At 53.4% G+C, this 18,582-nt stretch overlaps 1 protein-coding gene across 3 annotated transcripts in view; it reads left to right on the top strand.

Annotated features, from left to right (window-relative positions):
- Window positions 1-5,178: 5,178 nt before the first annotated feature.
- ANO1 (anoctamin 1) overlaps window positions 5,179-18,582 on the top strand; it is a 218,538-nt gene continuing 205,134 nt past the window's right edge. For 2 of the 3 annotated variants that reach the window (XM_077961822.1, XM_028833093.2), the window contains exon 1: window positions 5,188-5,442. In XM_077961822.1, the coding sequence (XP_077817948.1) occupies window positions 5,394-5,442 (49 nt within the window). In that variant the 5' untranslated portion in view covers window positions 5,188-5,393. Of the gene's footprint in view, window positions 5,443-18,582 lie in introns of all 3 variants that reach the window. The other variant, XM_077961821.1, reaches the window with a different exon arrangement.

Raw genomic sequence — 18,582 nt, 5'->3', positions numbered from 1 at the left:
GAGTCCCACTCTGAACGCTGAAAACAGGGGAGGACAATTGGCCTGAGACAGGGAGTACAGTGCAGGGGGGTACTGGAAGGGCTGGGCAGCCGGAGGGGACAGAGCGAGGATGCCGAATGATGACAGTGAGTTCAATGGCATTACTGGTGGGAGGGGCCAAAGATGGGAAGCTGAATAATAGTTCACACCGGACTCACTGTGAAGCTGAAAAACCAGCAGCAGAGGGTAAACTCACTTGTCCTTTACCCTGGAAATTGGATCTGGGGTCCTTACCTCACTTTTGCAGAACTCTTCATAGTTCCCAAAGTACTTTTATGCACTGTCCTAGGCAAAGGAAGCTTGTTCATTTTCCATGTAAAAATCTCAGGGTAGGCCCGGCCCAGTGGCTCACGCCTGCAATCCCAGCACTTTGGGAGGCTGAGGCAGGCGGATCACCTGAGGTCAGGAGTTCAAGATCAGCCTGGCCAGTGTGGTGAAACCCCGTCTATACTAACAATACAAAAATCAGCCGGGTGTGGTGGCACACACCTGTAATCCCAGCTAGTCCAGAGGCTCAACAGGAGAATCGCTTGAACTCAGCAGGCAGAGGTTGCAGTGAGCTGAGGTTGCACCACTGCACCACTGCACCACTGCACTCCAGCTTGGGCGACAGAGCGAGACTCTGTCTCAAAAAAAAAAAAAAAAAAAAAAAAAAAAAATCCCAGGGTACGCAGATGAGGATGGGTGTACCCGGTTTCAAACACAGGCTTCTTGCATTTTAATGCTCTGTGTTGCGAGGCCCCCCTGCTCAAAGCCACTTCACGGCTTCATGATCCAAAATCGCTACTGTTGCTCCGCCCATCACAGCCCTGCCTCAGCCAGAAGGCAGTGGGAGAGGAAAGGGGAAGAGAACACCCCTCTCTTTAGGATACTTCTTGGAAGCTGCACTCTCACGTGCCATTATAATGAACTATAAGTGAAATAATAGGGAATTTTGGAAAATGTAGGTGGCCTTTTCTCATTTAAGGTTTTAATTAATCCCACCATCAATTTAGCACCACTGGCCTCTCTGCAATACTGATTCATCTGAGGAATTTCTCACTGCAGCCCTCCCAGGCAGGTCCCAGGAAGCCTACTCTACAGATGAGGAAACAGAGGCTAAAGGAGAGCTGACTTGGCCGTGGCCCCCACCAGGGGACATGGCCAGACTGAAGGCTGAGCCCACGCTGGCGGATGCAGTCTCCAGCTCCACCCTGCCCACTGCTTCATACGTGCGATGCTTTGTGATCTCCTCCTCCATCCAGGCCACCCAGTGAGTCACTGCCCCTTCGTACTTCCTCTTCCCTTCCTATGATTCACACTGTCCCCTGCCCCGGGTCAGTGGCCAAACCATCTCAGATTGTCCCTCAGAGGAAACATCCAGGGATGGGGAGCGGTAACTGAGCCTACAGAGACCCCCATGATGGCTTTGACCTGAGGAGGAGGGCCCTTAGCAATAGACCACCCCCCAAGAGATGGCCACCAGGGGTGGCCGCTTTTCCATGGGGGTTGGCCTCTCACAGAGAGGCACAAGGGACTCTGCTGTGCCTGCACCAAGGGGATCAGGCAGCTGGCCCCACGGGGAACTTGCACGGGGCCCTCTCTGGGCAGCCTCCTCAGCAGATAGCTGCTCCTGGTGGGGAAGCAGAGTCCTCTGGCTACCAACAGGCCCCAGGTTCAAGCCCCTCCCATGGAAACCCACCATCCCCTCCTCTACACAATGCGCTCTGTCCAGGGTGCGTGGCAGGTGGCAAGCCCTGAGCCTGACGGTCTTACTCTCGCTTGCCCTGCCCGGGCTGTGCGTTCCCTAAACACTACAAAACCCCAGGTACACCTACCATCCCTGAGCCCTGCTCTGCTCTGAGACACTCAACTTCGCTTTATAAAATCTGTGTAAACTGGCCAGGCATGGTGGCTCATGCCTGTAATCCCAGCACTTTGGAAGACCAAGGCAGGAGGATCGCTTGAGCCTAGGAGTTCCAGACTAGCCTGAGCAGCGTAGTGAGACCCCCTCTCTATAAAGAATTTTAAAAATTAACCAAGTGTCATGGCGCACTCCTATAGTCCCAGCTACTGGGGAGGCTGAGGTGGGAAGACCCCTTGAGCTCAGGAGATTGAGGCTGCAGTGAGTTATGATGGCACCACTGCCCTCCAGGCTGGGAGACAGAGCAAGACCCTGTCTCAAAAGAAGAAGAGGAAGAGGAGGAAGAAGACAAAGATGAAAAGAAGAAGGAGGAGGAGGGGGAGGAGGAGGGAGGGGAAGGGGAGGGGGAGGGGAAAAATCTGTGTAAGTTACCTATACATTGCACCAAAAAAAAAAGAAAAAGAAAAGAAAAGAAAAGAAACCCACAAGGCTCTTCTGACACCTAATCTGCTTCTGCAAAATCCTCCAGGTCCTGGGATCCAGGTCCTTTGCTTCCCCAGTGCAGGCAGCACCCCCCGCTGCGTGCATGAAAAGAAACCTATCAAACTCTGGGAGCTCCATCCAAACGGGGGGCTTGAAGCCTGGGCGGCATGTACACTCCCTCTGCCTGGCCAACAATGACACAGGATTAATCGTTTCTCACAAAGTCAAAGGCAAAGAGGCCTCTGCAAGTGATAGGTTGGCTCTGTGACCAAATAAGGCAATATTACATTTCACTGTTTATAGCAGACCCTGGACCGGGCAGCTTGGAAGGCACTGGGAAGAAATGCAGTTCTCGCTGCAGCTCCATTCCCAACGTCCAATAACTCTGTCCAAGGCCAGTTATAATTTCCTTACAGAAACAACCATGTGTCACTTTTTAAATACACACTAAAACCCGAGAGGTGGCCCAGTCTCAACCCCAGGCCGTCGGTTCCCTTGAGTGGGAGGACCTGGTTTTGAACTTCCACATTCATGATTTAAAGGTGGGGAGAGCCCCTGAAAATTTATTTTAGGGCTTGAGCGAAAGCAGAGGCATTTCTTAAAGGGCAAATTTCAGAGCTTCATTTGTGAGGTGCCTTTTTCTCCCCTGAGAATTTATTGCAAACTTTCTTTTGCAAATAAGACGTGTTGCTGCTGCCGCTAATAGCCTTGGGCAACCTTTCTGTCCCGACAGTATTTATAAAACGAGAGACACAGTTGGCAGGGTGGAGTTTCAGTAATTGGGATTAATAATAAGACAAGTGTAAATGTTTAAAACCCATTAGGAGGCTTTAAATGCTAAACAAAGCTTCAACTTGCTGGCATTTGCACCCTGGATGGGGTCTAGCCTAACCTCCAGCTAAGAAAATTCCAAGGGGAATTCTAGCAGCTCCAGCAAAACTCAGTACTGCCTGCATAGACCACGTTTACGGAGCCGCGATGAGGGCATAGATTTATACAGTGGAACAGCATCAATCTCACCTTCAAAATAGGATTTTTACCTGTCCCATGAGACCCTGGGCACTTCCCCAGGCACTGCATGAGGGTGGGAACTGCGTCTACTTTGATCTCTTCTCTCTGTACCCGGACACCCTTTCCAGAACCTTTGGGTGCTTGGGAGAGGTTCTCTCTGAAAGCGAGAATGGATGAAAGTGGGAAGGAGTGAAATGTATTATTGCATCTTTTGCCAATGACAGCTTCTAGTTTACCTTCCTCGAATCTCTGAGGTTATATAGGATGGATCCCCAGCGGCCGAATAGCCAAGCAGAATAAAATTCTTGAGCCCAGAGTGAACCTCTGGGGAGGCCAGCAGCAAATGTGTCCTCAGCTGTCCTGCCTGCTACCCCCTGGCAGTCACCCTGCCAGCTCAGAGCTGCCCCCAGCCCCTGGAGGGTCTCCCACCTCCTCTCTCATGGCCCCACCCGATGTGCACACCTTCCCCACCAGGTGAGCAGCATGTGTGCAGGGTGACTATGCTGTCACCACTGTCACTACTGCTAGGGCTCTGCCATCCCTGAGTGTATGATGATGGTGGACTGTCAAGCACGGCAGGTGGCCATGGGGGCAATGTGGGGCAGAGCCCCTTGACCACACCCAGCTACTGCTGCCTTAAACTTACTGCCTGAAAGAAGTGCAATGTACCTTTCCCGGCGACCAATAACACCAGGGACCAAGTGTCACTCTTTTTTTTTTTTTTTTTTTTTTTTTTTTGAGACATAGTTTCACTCTTGTTGCCCAGGCTGGAGTGCAGTGGCACTATCTCCACTCACTGCAACCTCCACCTCCCGGGTTCAAGTGATCCCGGCCTCAGCCTCTTGAGTAGCTGGGATTACAGGTGCCCGCCACCACACCAGGTTAATTTTGTATTTTTAGTAGAGATGGGATTTCACCATGTTGGCCAGGCTGATCTCGAACCTCAGGTGATCCCCCTTCCTCAGCCTCTCAAAGTGCTGGGATTACAGGTGTGAGCCACCGCGCCCAGCCTCCACTGTGACATCTTAAAGGAGCACATCACTGGACGTGAGACCCACCCGGGGGAAGCCTCTGGCCTGCACGGACCTTGGCCAAGTCACTTGGCATCATCATTCATCCAGCAGAAATTCATCCAGCACCGGCCACGTGCTGATGCATCATGGACACAACCCCATGACACGAACATCAGCCAACATCTTTTGAGCACCTACTGTGTGCTGGGATCCCATACTCAGCCTTCTACCCTCGTTACCTCATTTAATCCTCAGGATAGCCCCGCGAAGCAGGTGCAGCTGTGACCCCGTGTATCCGTTGAGGAAACAGAGACCCCAAGGAAAGAAAGAACCTGCTATGACATGTTTTCTTCCTCACTCCTAACCGGCTCTGCTGCTCCACACAACCCCTCCCGAAGGCCCTCCCCAGGCCCTGCCATGCTGCTTCGTGAGATGGAGATATACAGCTCCTCAGGGCAGGGTTGGCAAGAATGTCCAAAAAAAAAAAAAGGAGCTTAAGCGCCTAACACTGGGCGGGAAGCAGAGGAGGCGCTCAGGGAAGGGCAGCAGGGAGGCCCCGCAATGGAAGTCACTGCTCAGGAGGTTAAGGCAGGCTGTGAAACAGGGCCACCTGCAACCCTGGCTTTTCCAAACTGAAGCCATACCCTGGAGGGAGAGAGGGTCCTTGGGCACTGACGCCGGCTGTCCACAGCTAAGCGGTCATGGGATACCCATGACCGTGGGCGTGGCTGGAGGAGGCCCTGCCCTCAGGGGTCTGTTGGCATCCAGGGGAAGTGTCTACGGGGTAATGATTAACCCACACGCACCACCTGGCTTTCAGCCTTCTTGCCCTGCTGACTCATTTTGCAAATTCCACTTGCAAAATTTGGGAGCGGCCTGGGAGCAGCCCCCACCACCTCACCTGAGATTCCAGCAGCGGAGGTGCTGCATTGCCGAGTGGGGTGGTCCTGGCATTCGGACCTGCCACTGGGAAGCCCAAGGCCAGCACGTGGGAGGCAAGTGGGATGGAGGAAACAGCGATGGAGGAGACAGCGCTGGACCCTCTGCTGGCTGGTAAGGATGGGGCGGGAGCCTCGGGGGCGAGAGGCGGGGGACAAGGGGAGCGTCACTTGCTGTCAACCCTACCCAAGCAGGACACCCAGCCTGTCCCTCTGGGACCCTACAGAGATCATGGGGAGGACCCAGAGAGCCGATTTCAAAGCAGTGCCCCACCCCGCCCAGTTGACTGAGGGCAAGAGAGGTGCCCCAGGGTGGGCAGGGCCTGACAGCGGGCGAGTTGATGCGGGCACCTTCTTGGGTGGCAAACAACACCTGCTAAGAACAATAATAACTTCACAGCTGCTCAGCCTCGGTATGGCGACCCTGCAGGGGGACAATTCTTCATCTTGGGGGTGTTCTGGGCACTGGGGAATGTTTACAGCATCCCTGGCCTCCATGCAGTAGAGGCCAGTGCACCCCTGCCGTCTGTTGTGACAACCTAAACATGTCTCCAAACATTTCCCAATGTCCCCTGAGGGCACAGTCCATGCGCTCCCTGGAGAACCACGTGCTATCTGTATCGCACATTCGCTAGCATCAGGCTCCAAGCGTAGCCTTCGGCCATGATGCACCTGAGCCTCATCAGGTCCTAGGAGGTTGGCCCGATGCCGGTGATGGCTCAAAGCTTTGGCGCCAGGCCTTACATTCCATCTCAGACTTCTTGTTCACCAGCTGGGCCACCCAAAGCAAGTTGCCTCGCCTCTCTCTCTGCCTTCGTTTACCCATCAGTAAGTGGAGCTAATAATGGCATCCACCCCAGAGGACTTTGGAGTAGGGAAAGTGCATAAATTAAAACATGCCAAGGGCTCTAAGCACAGGGCCTGGCACCTGCTAAATGCTGTCACAGCCCCAGTTTACACAAGAGTAAAGCTGAGGCCCAGAGAAATCCAGTCACTTGCCTGAGGGCCACACAAGTTGTCCGGTGAGGGCTGTGAGTAACCCTAGATGTCCCTCTGCAGAGTCTTCTGTGCAGAGAAAGGAGACGTTGAAAAGAGGGGCTGAGAATTCACAGTCCTATCCCGAGGCCTGCCCTGTTCTACCTGTGTGGCCTTGGGCAGTTCACTGACCTCTCTGGGCCTGGGTCCCTGTTGGATGAGAGATTCCATTTTCGGCAGCACTCATGGAGTGACTGCTGGACCTGCTGTGTCTCGCATTGATGTTGTCTTAGAGGGACTCCTGCTCAGCGGAGGTGGGGTGTCTGAGGGCCGTCCTGGCATCAGGGAGGTGAGCGGGGGGCTTTGGGGTACACTATATCTATCCGACCAGCCCCATCCTTCATCCCAAGGTTTATTGAGTGAATGAATGAACGGATGAGCAAATGAGGAAGCTGGCCGCCTTCCCCTGGCCCTGCGGGAACTCGGGAACACTGGCTGGAACGTCGTCTCCCGTAATACAAAGCAGGAGGAGGAGGCCATTCTTGGTGCCTCCCTGAGGGAGGCCTGAGCCAGGGGCGGTGGTGGGTGGGGAGCTGCCTTCCTAGAGACCCCTTGGGCCAAAGCAGGAATGGCCCCCAGGAATGACCCTCTGCCTCTGGGGCCCTCTGGCTTCCTTTGGAAGCAAGTTCCAAAGACAGAGGCAGACGGGGTGAGCATTTGCAAAAATGAGCAAATTCGCTGGAAAAGAACTGATTTTTAGTTTTGGTTTGTTCTCAACGTGTCAGAGAGTCAACACAGAGGGAGGAGGAATGTGAATTAAGCAATAAAATGTTTACCAAGGAGCCCTCAAATGACTCCAGAGTGCTGCCAAAGTTCTGTGATCCCTGAACTGAGATTGTCCGAGGACCCATTTCCTCTTTGGTGGCCCCCGATGGCCCTGCTGGGATGTGGGGATGTGGTGGCATCGCTCTGTCATTCCTCAGGCAGGATCCCTTCCCAGGTGGTCTGAGCCACTCACACTTAGAGGGCATGAGCACTTGGACCTCCAAGGGCAGAGGGGGCTCAGAGGCCAGCCTCCACCTCTTCTTCTTGGACAGGATTTCTGTCCAGGCGCAGCAGGGAATGGTACTCCTATGCCAACTACACAGCCCACGGACTTTGGACCTAGCCTTCAGTATGTGCTGGCAACACAGGGCTGTCCCTTGAGGGAGCCCTGGCAGGACCCTTTGTTGCACTGTTGGAAGCTGCACCCTCCAGTCTTCACTCTTGTGTCACTAACCTCTAGGTTCTCACAGCCCAGATTACAGCTCCAGCCTCTCCAGAGAGGAGCAGTTAGATATGTGGCAGTCAGTCACACTCTAGTATAAATGAAGCCAGCCATGGTTTTCTTGGTGGCTGCTGCTGAATGGAAGTGGGATCCCCTTCAGGATGTTAGACAGCCATGGGGCAGCAAGGGCTGCAGGGCCACGGGGAGAGTCCCTCACAAGGGGCTGGGGTGCAAGGCTGCCGGTGGGAAGCTGTGCCCCTTCTCCTGCTGTCACCAATGCCCCAGGGACTCTACTTCGAGACCGTGGGTAGTAGCCTTCCTCCTAGGGCAGAGGCTGAGAAGGGTGGTAGGAGAACCACAGGATCTGGTCTGAGATGTGGCTGGATCCTGGTGCTGGGACTGACCTGCGGCGAATCTGGGGAGTCTCTCCGCTCTCAGCTCCATCTTCCAGAAAAATGGGAATGAGACTCCTAGAAGGACTGGAGTCAGGTGGCCGCGCTTTCTCTGGTCATGTTCACCAGCTGATGCTGGAGATGGAAGAGCTTCTATCTCTGGTTACTGCCCCTGTCTCTCTTTAGACTAGGAACCTGAGTGTCCAGCTCTCCTGGGAAAGTGTATCTCTCCTTCTGCCAAGAGAAGTTGTGAAATGCGGTTGTGGGGTCTCGGGGTAAAGAGAAAGAGGCAGTCTGGGAGCCTCAAGAGACCTGGATGTGGCCGGGCGCGGTGGTTCACACCTGTAATCCCAGCACTTTGGGAGGCCGAGGCTGGCAGATCACAAGGTCAGGAGTTTGAGACCAGCCTGGCCAATATGGTAAAACCCCATCTCTACTAAAAATACAAAAATTAGCCAGACGTGGTGGTGGGCACCTGTAGTCCCAGCTACTCGGGAGGCTGAGGCAGGAGAATCGCTTGAACCTAGGGGGCAGAGGCTGCAGTAAGCCAAGATCGTGCCACTGCACTCCAGCCTGGGTGATAGAGTGAGACCCCGTCTCAAAAAAATAAATAAATAAAAAGAGACCCGGATGCAGGAGCATGGCCAGGATGAACTGTGTCCCTCCCCATCAATCAGAAAGGGGGTCCCGCCAGATGGCGGGGGGGAATTGCCATGCAATTGCAGGGATGAGGGTGCCGCGTTCTCAGAGCTTCAGAGAGAATCTCTGCTAACAGGAAATGCAGACAAATAGGAAGAGAGGAAGGGGAGGGCAAGGGAGGGAAGGCTGGGGGAAATTCTTTCTTCCAAGGAGAGCCCAAGGAGGTGAGGCTCCACATCAGAAGCCTGAGTAGAACCCTGCGGCCACAGTGTGCGCGGCTGTAGAGAGCCCAGGCACTGTGCTTCGGTGCCAGCCCCAGCCTTGGCCTCAAGGGAAGGGTTTTCTCAGAGCCACAGGGAACAGCAGCCCCCGGGGCCGGCAGCTGGGCTGACGGCACTGTGGTGTTCAGTTTCCAAGTGTCACCAGCCCCATGGATCAGTCCTCCTGGGAACGTCATGTTGGGAAAGGTTCGTGAACCGTGCTCCTGACCGGCACTCGGGAGGTGGGGGCTGTTTGCTTTAGCAACGACTTCACACAGGTCTGAAGCGAAATGTTTCCATAGGGGGAACTCTGCGACCTCAGGAAGGTCACTCCCCTTCTCTGGGGTTGTTTGCTCATGTCTGTCATGATGAGGGAGGGGTTCAAACGTGGCCTCGCAGGGAGTTGGGACCCAGGGAAGGCCTCCGTTGATTCTGCAGTGAGAGGCAGAAACGCCACCTTTAAAAGAGTGGAAGTTAATTTCTCTAACAGAAAACTTGTCAAGAGGTGGGCATTCCAGGATGCCAAGGTGGGTAGGGGCCTCGTGCAGTCATCTGAGACCCTGTGTTCTCTCAGGCTGCCCTCCCACGCTCAGGACAGACATCCACTTTATGGCCCAAGACGGCTGCTTGGGCTCCAGTCATCACATATGCATTCCAGCCAGCAGGAAACAGAAAGGGCAAAAAGAGGCACTCTTCCTTCTCGGAAGCTGCCCACTGGCCTGAACTTAGCCCATGGCCACACCTGGCTGCAGAGAATGGGACCCGCAGATTTTGTTCTGGGTTGTCACATGTCAGGTAAAAACTAGGCAATCTCTTACTGAGAAAAAGACCAAGAATAAATACTGCGGGTGGGGAGGAGAAATGCCGGTCTGTGACACAGGTTCAGGAGTCACACAGGTTCAGGACGGAATTCCTATTCCCTGTGCTGGGGGGGCACCAACTAGCTAGAGACCTGGGGTTTCACTTCTTCCCTCTGAGCCTCAGTTCCCTCGTCTGTAAAAGGGGAGAGTTGATCCCCATGGTCTCTGGGTCCTCTCCAGCTTAGACCACGCGTGATTCTATGTTCCACACGATTTGCCTCACGGAGCTTTCTAGATTCAAAGCTCTGCTAGGACGGGGAGTTCTGTGTGTTCTGTTCTCTGCTGTCTCCTCGAACTGTGCCTGGCACGTGGTCTGTGTGTTTGCTGAGCGGCTGAATGATGGCTGGTGTTTTAACAGGTTGAATTTGTATAAAGAGGCGACTTGCTTTTGCTCTTTTCCTTAAAAAAGAGAAACTTTAAAAAAAGTTTCTAAAAAAAAAAAAAACCTTCATTTTTTCTTTTTCTTTTTACTCCTCGTCTTCCCTGTCTTCGTTCTCTTTTTTTATTTTTTAGATACTCAGCCTTTTCCTCACTGGCTGCCTCCCTGTCTTGCTTCCCAGACCATAGACTGGGGTTGTCGGAGCAGGCCAAGCGTGAGAATCAAGCCCACCTTCACCTGCAGAGCTCCAGGCCTGGGGAGGCCCGCGGGTAATGCTGGATGAGCTTCGATGCCCAGTAGGGATGGCCTCCCGTGAGCGCGTGTAACTCTCACCTCTCATGACTGCCAGAAAGGTGGCTTGTACTCCACCCTTACCTACTTTGCAGAGAACCAAACAGACACTGGCTGCTTCAGGAAATGTCTCCCATTGCAAAGAAAAGTGAAAGCGAGGCCGGGCTTGGTGGCTCTCACATGTAATCCTAGCACTTCGAGAGGCCCAGGTGGGTGGATCACTTGAGGTCAAAAGTTTGAGACCAGCCTGGCCAATACAGCGAAACCCAGTCTCTACTTTAAAAAAAAAAAAAAAAAAATTAGCTGGAAATCACTTGAACCCGGTAGGCAGAGGTTGCAGTGAGCCAAGTCATGCTACTGCACTCTAGCCTGGGTGACAGAGGGAGACTCCGTCTCAAAAAAAAAAAAGTGAAGGTGAAATCAGAGAAAGGGCGTTTCTCTGTGCCAGGGCGTTAACCAATACGCTACAGTTGAAAATGCCGGCGTTATCTCAGCCTAAAATGTACAGTATGAGCCATGTGTGGCTAGACTCTCTTTGAAATGAGTGTCCAGGCCGGGCGCGGTGGCTCAAGCCTGTAATCCCAGCACTTTGGGAGGCCTAGATGGGCGGATCACGAGGTCAGGAGATCGAGAGACGATCCCGGCTAACACGGTGAAACCCCGTCTCTACTAAAAAATACAAAAAAATAGCCGGGCGAGGTGGCGGGCGCCTGTAGTCCCAGCTACTCGGGAGGCTGAGGCAGGAGAATGGCGTAAACCCGGGAGGCGGAGCTTGCAGTGAGCTGAGATCCGGCCACTGCACTCCAGCCTGGGTGACAGAGCAAGACTCCGTCTCAAAAAAAAAAAAAAAAAAAAGAAATGAGTGTCCAGTCACTTGAGAACACACTTTTCAGTCCTGCAAGTCATGAGTGCCACTGCAAACGCACAAGCAGCCGGCACCGACTCACTGATGAGACAACCGCCTTGCGGACAACGGCATGCCTCATTTCCTGGGGAGGGTGTACGGGCATGCACCTGCTGTGTACTTTTTTCCTTTGAAAACTGTGAAGGGCTATCATTAACATCCTATGTGTCATCTTCCTGGAGCTGTGAAACAATTCATGGCCCATTGGGTTTTGTTGTTAGTGATTTCACTGTATTTTGATAAGGCATTCCTGTGTAAAGACGCTGTATCAACATTTGCCTGGAGACACAGTCCAAAACCTAAGAGGACTCGGGTCCTTACCCCGATGGCACGCCTCAGAGAGTTCAGCTTGTCGTAAGGTAACAGCCAGCGCACTCGGGGCCTCTGCGTGGTCGAGATGTTCTTCCCCGGATGCCTGCAGCCTCCATTCAGGCCTCTACACACACGCATCCTCAGTGGGACCCTCCCCGGCCCCTCTCTGGGTTTTTTTTTTTTTTTTTTTTTTTTTTGAGACAGAGTTTCACTCTTGCTGCCCAGGCTGGAGTGCAGTGGCGCGATCTCAGCTTACCGCAACCTCCGCCTCCCGGGTTCGAGCAATTCTCCTGCCTCAGCCTCCTGAGAATCCGGAATTACAGGCACCTGCCACTACACCCAGCTAGTTTTCGTATTTTTAGTAGAGACGGGGTTTTGCCATGTTGGTCAGGCTGGTCTTGAACTCCTGACCTCAGGTGATCCACCCGCCTCAGCCTCCCAAAGTGCTGGGATTACAGGCGTGAGCCATGGCGCCGGGCTCTGGCATCTCACTCTGTCCCTTCACCCTGCTTCATTTTTTCTTCAAAACTCCCTCATGGTCTGGCATGATATATTTGCTTATTCTCTTTCTCCCCCATAAAAATATAATTTTCATAAAAGCAGAGACTTTTTCAAAAAATCACTCAGCACTTAGACCTGTGTCCGAGGGATCGGAGGTGCTCCAGGAAATGCTGATTGGCTGACATCTTCCACTTTTCTAAATATTTTCCACTGGCCCTGAGAGACTCTATTACACAGGAAAAATGCTTTGGCTCCTCCTGTCTCGGGATCTAGTGAGTTATCCTTGCCAGGCGGTGCGAGGCATCACAGAGCATCTACTTTATTGCAGGCCTTTAGGCTCCTTCTGGTTCCAAAAAGGTTGTAAGGTAGCTTACCAACATGTTTTTAATTCCTCAAAAAATAAGATGATCTGGAAGTTCACAAGGAAAAATGAGGCACAGGGAAGATAAGGTTCAGAAAGTCAGATATTAAAAATAATATTTAAGGCCAGGCACAGTGGCTCACGCCTGTAATCCCAGCACTTTGAGAGGCCGAGGTGGGTGGATCACCTGAGGTCAGGAGTTCGAGACCAGCCTGGCCAACATGGCGAAACTCTGTCTCTACTAAAAATACAAAAATTAGCCGGGTGTGGTGGTGGGTACCTGTAATCCCAGCTACTCGGGAGGCTGAGGCAGGAGAATCGCTTGAACCCAGGAAACAGAGGTTGCAGTGAGCCGAGATCACGCCACTACAGTCCAGCCTGGGAGACAGAGCCAGACTCTGTCTCAAAATAATAACAACAACAACAACAACAATATTTAATTAACACTTAGAAATGGTTACTATGGTCAAGACACGGGCTGTTCCACCTGGTTTTGGTCATGTGTTCTCCATGACAAACCTTGGGTTAGGTACTACCATGAACGCCCACTTTACAGATGAGGAAACTGAGGCACAAAAGGAAAAAGCATCTGCCCAAGATGGCTGAGCTGGTCCAAGGCGTGCAGCATAGTCTCTCGGCCAGCAGAACCTCATGCTCTTGGCCCTGACACCTGGACCCAGGGATGGGGGACCCACCTGTGGGTGACCTGGAGCCCTAAGCACCTGCTCAGCGCACCTCCCCAGGTTGTCTCTGAGCCTCCCAGCAGCCAGTTCTAGGAGAGAAACACGAGCCGTTCTACAATTTATGGTGCCCGTGAAATTGGGCCACACCTGTGGCTCAGAAGGAAGATGCCGAGACCAGCAGCCTTCTGGGCAGGAGTGTGAGCTCTGCTCTCTGTGGGTCAGGATTCCTGGCTGCAAGCAACAGGATCAGAGTCTGGTTCTCATCTGAAAAAGACTAGGATGGAAAGCCCTGAGAGGCAGCTATGGGAGGGGCTGCAGCTGGAGGGGCTGGCGTCCCACCCCACGCTGCTGCAGGACAGCCCCACCACTGCGCGTGGCTACCATGACCACTGAGGGCACCAAGGGAATCTGAACCTGCTCTCTCCGGGCCAGAGGCTGAGACTCTCACAGGCACACCCGATTGGCCAAACCTGGGTCCCATGCCCACGTTGTCCAGTTGGCCCAGCTGCCAGGGAGATGGGGCAGTGGTCTGCCTACCCCGCTCCCCACAGGGAGCTCTGTATCCGTCAATCTGACTCCAGCGGGGATCCCCCAAATGGAAGGAGAGTTTGGGGCTGGACAGCCCTCTCCCCAAAATGACAAACGCCTTCTACGCCCTCCCTGAGGAGTCCCCAGAGGAGAGCCGCCCATGGACCCACTAAGAACCACAGGCTCTGTCTTTGAAGCGGGGGATGAGGGAACTGGCACCTTTCTGTAGAAAGGAGGATTCCAACCTGAGGGAGCTGAGCGAGCCCCTGAGGGCCACCCTTGGAGCCCCCTTCAGGGGTGATTTGGGCTCTTTCTAGCACAGAAGCTTGTGGGCAGTTGGGGTGCCAGAGAGACACCCCCTCACTTGGTCCTAGGAAATGTACAAACCATCCTGATGGGGTTCGCCCCCCCTCCCTCCACTGGCAGCTGTGGGACTCTCTGGCTCTGGCTCCACTCTCCAGGACCAACCTCCACAAAGCAGCCCCCCGGTCTCGGAACCAGAGCTCACCAGCCAGCGAAACCCGGCACCACCTGGCAGGTGATATAACCCACATTTTAGCACAGCTGGTCCAGAATCCTATTGACTGGCAGGACCATGGCAGTAGAACTTGGCGTGGTTTTGTTTTGGTTGATGGTGTTGCACACTTAGGTGAGGACAAAACACTCGTGTACCATGCTGTGCTGAGACCCTCGGTGTCCCCAGCCCCGCCCTTGGCCTGGCTGTCCTCTGCACCCTGGGGTGGGGGAAGCACTGGCCTTTAGGGACTGTGCCCGCCTGTCCCCATCACGCTCTGGGCCATGGATGCACTGCTGATTGCCCTTCACCTGGGCCGTGTCTCTGTAAATGGTCCTTTTAATAACTCCTGTCATGGGTTGAAATGTGTCCCCTTACATTCCTGTTAAGGGCCTGACCTCCAGGACCTCAGCATGCAACTGTGTGAAGTTAAAATGAGGCTGTGAGGTGGGCCCTAATTCAATCGGACTGGCCCCTTCTAAGAAGAAGAGACTAGGACACACACAGACGAATGACCACATGGGGACACAGGGAGAAGGTGGCCGTCTGCAAGCCAAGGAAAAGGCCTCAGGAGGAACCAGCCTTGCAACGCCTTGACCTTCAGCTCCAGCCTTCAGCCTCGAAGACGGTGTCTGTGGTTTCAACCACCCCGTCTGCGGCATCTGCTATGGCAGCTGGATAAGATGAATGCGGAGCCTCTGCAGAGAGAGTCACCTTGGCTGCCAGGCCCTGACCGGCACGTGCCATGACAATTACACGATGGCTAAGAATATCAGGGGCTCGAAAGGGGTCAGGCCCGGTGTCTGCTGGTTCCCTGGCGAGGGTGGGCTTCATGTTTCTGCCCCCGGGAGATGGCTGCTGCCGGGGCTGGGCTGCTGTTATTCCTGGAAGACAACGAGGATTCTGCTGAGGTCCCCTGGTGAGTGACGAGGCCAGCCCCAGGCGGTCTGATGCACACCCACTCTTTTCTGCTCCTCTAAGCGTGAGAGAGCTCATCTTGCAGAGCAGGGAGGTGGCCAACGAGCTCGCCAGAAATGGTATGAAATCCTTGAGGGTGAAGTTAAAAGAGGGGGGCCAGGTGTAGCCCCCCAGGTGTCACCCAACTTGTCACACCAACCTTGGCTCGGGCGACCCTAGCAAGTCCCGTTCTGTGTGCACGGTCACAGTCAGAAGGCTCCAGTCCATCCCTGGTGGTCCCAGCCACCGCACTCAAAGACCACGGAAACAGTCCACACGCTGTAAGCAGTCAGATGTTCCAAACCATGAAACGTGGTCACGGACGGACAAGTCTCACCGACAGCCCCAAGCTCCCTGCTTGCAGCAAGGACCTGAGCACCCGGGGGTGCTGCCGACAGAGCAGTGTGAGTGGGTGGGGGGCAGGGTGACCCTTTCAAAATGAGATGGCCCCCAGCCCTCCCAGCCTGCAGAGCTGACAATGAGCAGGCCATCAGCACGGTGCAAGTGCGGCCCTTAGGTCTGAGGGCTGGGCATTGCCTGGCTCCTTCCCTGAGTGAGAGATCAAATGTGTCATAAGGGGGACAGTGCCCATCCCTGCCAGGGTGGCCTGGGGACACAGACTTACCCTCTGATTTCAAGGACAGTGCAGCCAGCTCCTCACCAGGGCAGTCCCCCAGACAACTGCAGCCCCAAGGCTTTGTGTGCCAGACCCAGCGCCCTGAAGACGGGGGCGGAGGCCGTGGCTGCTCTGAGTGGCTTTGGAGAGATCTGAGGTCGGGTTTAGCTTCTCCTTCTCAGATTCCCTTCAGATGTCTGGGAATGCATTATCTCCCCTCTCCAAAGCGAAGGTTTTGTGAATGGTCCTCTCCTGAGGGGCTGTCATTTGCATACTGTGGTTGAGAGGGGGTCAAGAAAAGCTTCCCAAAGGAGGGTTTCTGAGAGCAGAGGCGGGGCAGTGTCCCCAGGGCAGCTCGGCCTGGTGTTTTCTTTCCCTGGGAACTGGCATCCCCTAAACCCACATTAAACCAGAGGGCGGGACCCTGGGGACAAACGCTGATGCCTGTGCAAAGAACCCGCCGTGCTGTGCTGTGCTGGGCTGTGCTGTCCTGGTTTCTGGAAGGGGGCGGCATTTGGAGCCACTCCATGGGCCACTTCACCAGGCTGCCACCTCGGGTCTGATGAAAACAGCAAGCGTTTTTGTTGGCAGAGCACCTCCGAGAGGGCCCAGCCCTAGAAGCGGATGGACTGGGTGCCTGCAGGCTACCTTCTGTGTTTTTTCTTGTCTTTTTGGCTTTTGGTTTTCTTGAGACAGGTCTGACTCCCGGTTGCGCAGGCTGGAGCGCAGTGGCATGATCTCGGCTCCCTACAGCCTTGACCTCCCGGGCTCAGGTGATCCTCCTACCTCAGCCTCCCAAGTAGCTGGGACTGCAGGTGTGCGCCAACACGCCTAGCTGATTTTTGCATTTTTTGTAGAGGTGGGGTCTTGCCATGTTGCCCAGGCTGGTCTCCAAATCCTGACCTTAAGCAATCCTCCTGCTCTGGCCTCCCAAAGTGCTGGGATTATAGGCGTAAGCCACCGCACCCTGCCCAGGCCACCTTCTTGATTGTTCTATTTGTAAATGAATCTTCATGTGAGGTGTTCCTTTCTTGAGAGTTATTCTCCCATGGACTCCTGGATGGAAGCTTAATCTGTCTATTCAGGACGAACTGAATTATTCCTGTAACCATGTGAGGAGAAAACCCCCCAAGTGTGTTCAGTTATAGAAAGCACTTTCTCTATGAATCTACCATCCTCGAATAATGACTTACAAACCTATTTAGAGTTCGTAATCTCACCTCTGTCTTATTGCCAAGAGCCTTGGCATCGGTGCTATTTAAGCCGAAACAACCACGCTGTGTTTTATTTGACCATATATTGAGTGTAAATATTTGCACCATTAATTAGAGTCAGTTTAATTCCAAAAACTCAAGCGATACGGGCAACCTCTAATGGTAAACAGGCCTCTAGGTGTTAGTCATACCTGGAAGATTCCATTCTGAGAGGCCTCCCTCAGGCCTTTCACCTGTCTCAGCCCTACAAACAAACAGAGAAAGGTTGAAGAGAGGCCAAGGGCCTGCAGACGGATTTTGAATGTAGTAAATTACCAGGCACTAAAGATGGGCTTTTTCCTATTATTTCTATACCCTTCTTATTACCCCTGGTAATAACATTTTACAACTGGTGTGTTGAGTGCACCCAGGCCAATTCCAGATTCCAGAACGATAAGCAGAACGTTCGCATGGTGCTCCGGAAAGAGCTTTGGGAGTTGACTAGAAATCTATAGAATCAGTTGGACCCGGATTTTAATCCAAATTCTGCCGCTTACCGGCTGCGTGGACTTGAGCAAGCCATTCTTCCTCTCTGCGTCAGTTTCCTGAGCTGTAAGCGGGAACAATAATTCATACTTCATACGAATGAGACAACAGAGATAAAAACAATCCAGTGGTTATTTAATTCTAGCTGCATGGCATTGCCCAAGCTCTCTGAGTCTGGGGACTTCTCCCTACATCTTAAAAGGAAGATATCAAGTATGAGGGACTCAGAGTCAGCTCACAAAACCTGCGTAACACACAAAAGCGATCCTCATTCTTCCTTTTCCTCCAAATGCAGCAGCCCAGCCACGAGTGCCCTGCAAAACACTTTTAGGGGCAAAGCGAACCAATGTGAAGTGGCACAAGGACTTGGCCAATAGGAGAATTGCAACACGTGGTGAGAACGTAGTTCAACTTGCACATCTCTTGCTGTCTTTCAGGGATGTCATGGAGAAAGTCTCAGCTTGGTGCCGGGAGGTCCTTCATGCCTCCATAGCACACCCGTCTCCTGGCCAACTGTGCCGTGCCCTGGTTCAGGGCCTCCCCAGGGTATCCCAGGGAATTGAATAACATTAGCTCATTCTTATGGTGCTTTCTGAAACTTCTGTTCATGGCCAGTGCTTCTTCCTCTCCACTTTCAGTAGTGATATTGGGTTCTTTAAAAGTAAAGTTCTATAAGCCCTAAAAAGGGAGGAAACTGGCCGGGCGTGGTGGCTCACGCCTGTAATCCCAGCACTTTGGGAGGCCGAGGCAGGCGGATCTCGAGGTCAGGAGATCGAGACCATCCTGGCTAACATGGGAAACCCCGTCTCTACTAAAAATACAAAAAAATTAGCTGGGTGTGGTGGCGAGCACCTGTAGTCCCAGCTACTCGGGAGGCTGATGTGAGAGAATGGCGTGAACCTGGGAGGTGGAGCTTGCAGTAAGACAAGATCACGCCACTGTACTCCAGCCTGGGTGATAGAAGAAGACTCCGTCTCAAAAAAAAAAAAAAAGGGAGGAAATTTTGTCACAGGCTACAACATGGGTGAGCCTTAAGGACATTACACCAACGGAAAGACACCAGTCCCAAAAAGATAA

This window comes from Macaca mulatta, chromosome 14 (assembly GCF_049350105.2).
Source record: "Macaca mulatta isolate MMU2019108-1 chromosome 14, T2T-MMU8v2.0, whole genome shotgun sequence".
Taxonomy (NCBI): domain Eukaryota; kingdom Metazoa; phylum Chordata; class Mammalia; order Primates; family Cercopithecidae; genus Macaca; species Macaca mulatta.
This window is presented reverse-complemented; position numbering and strand designations above follow the sequence as displayed.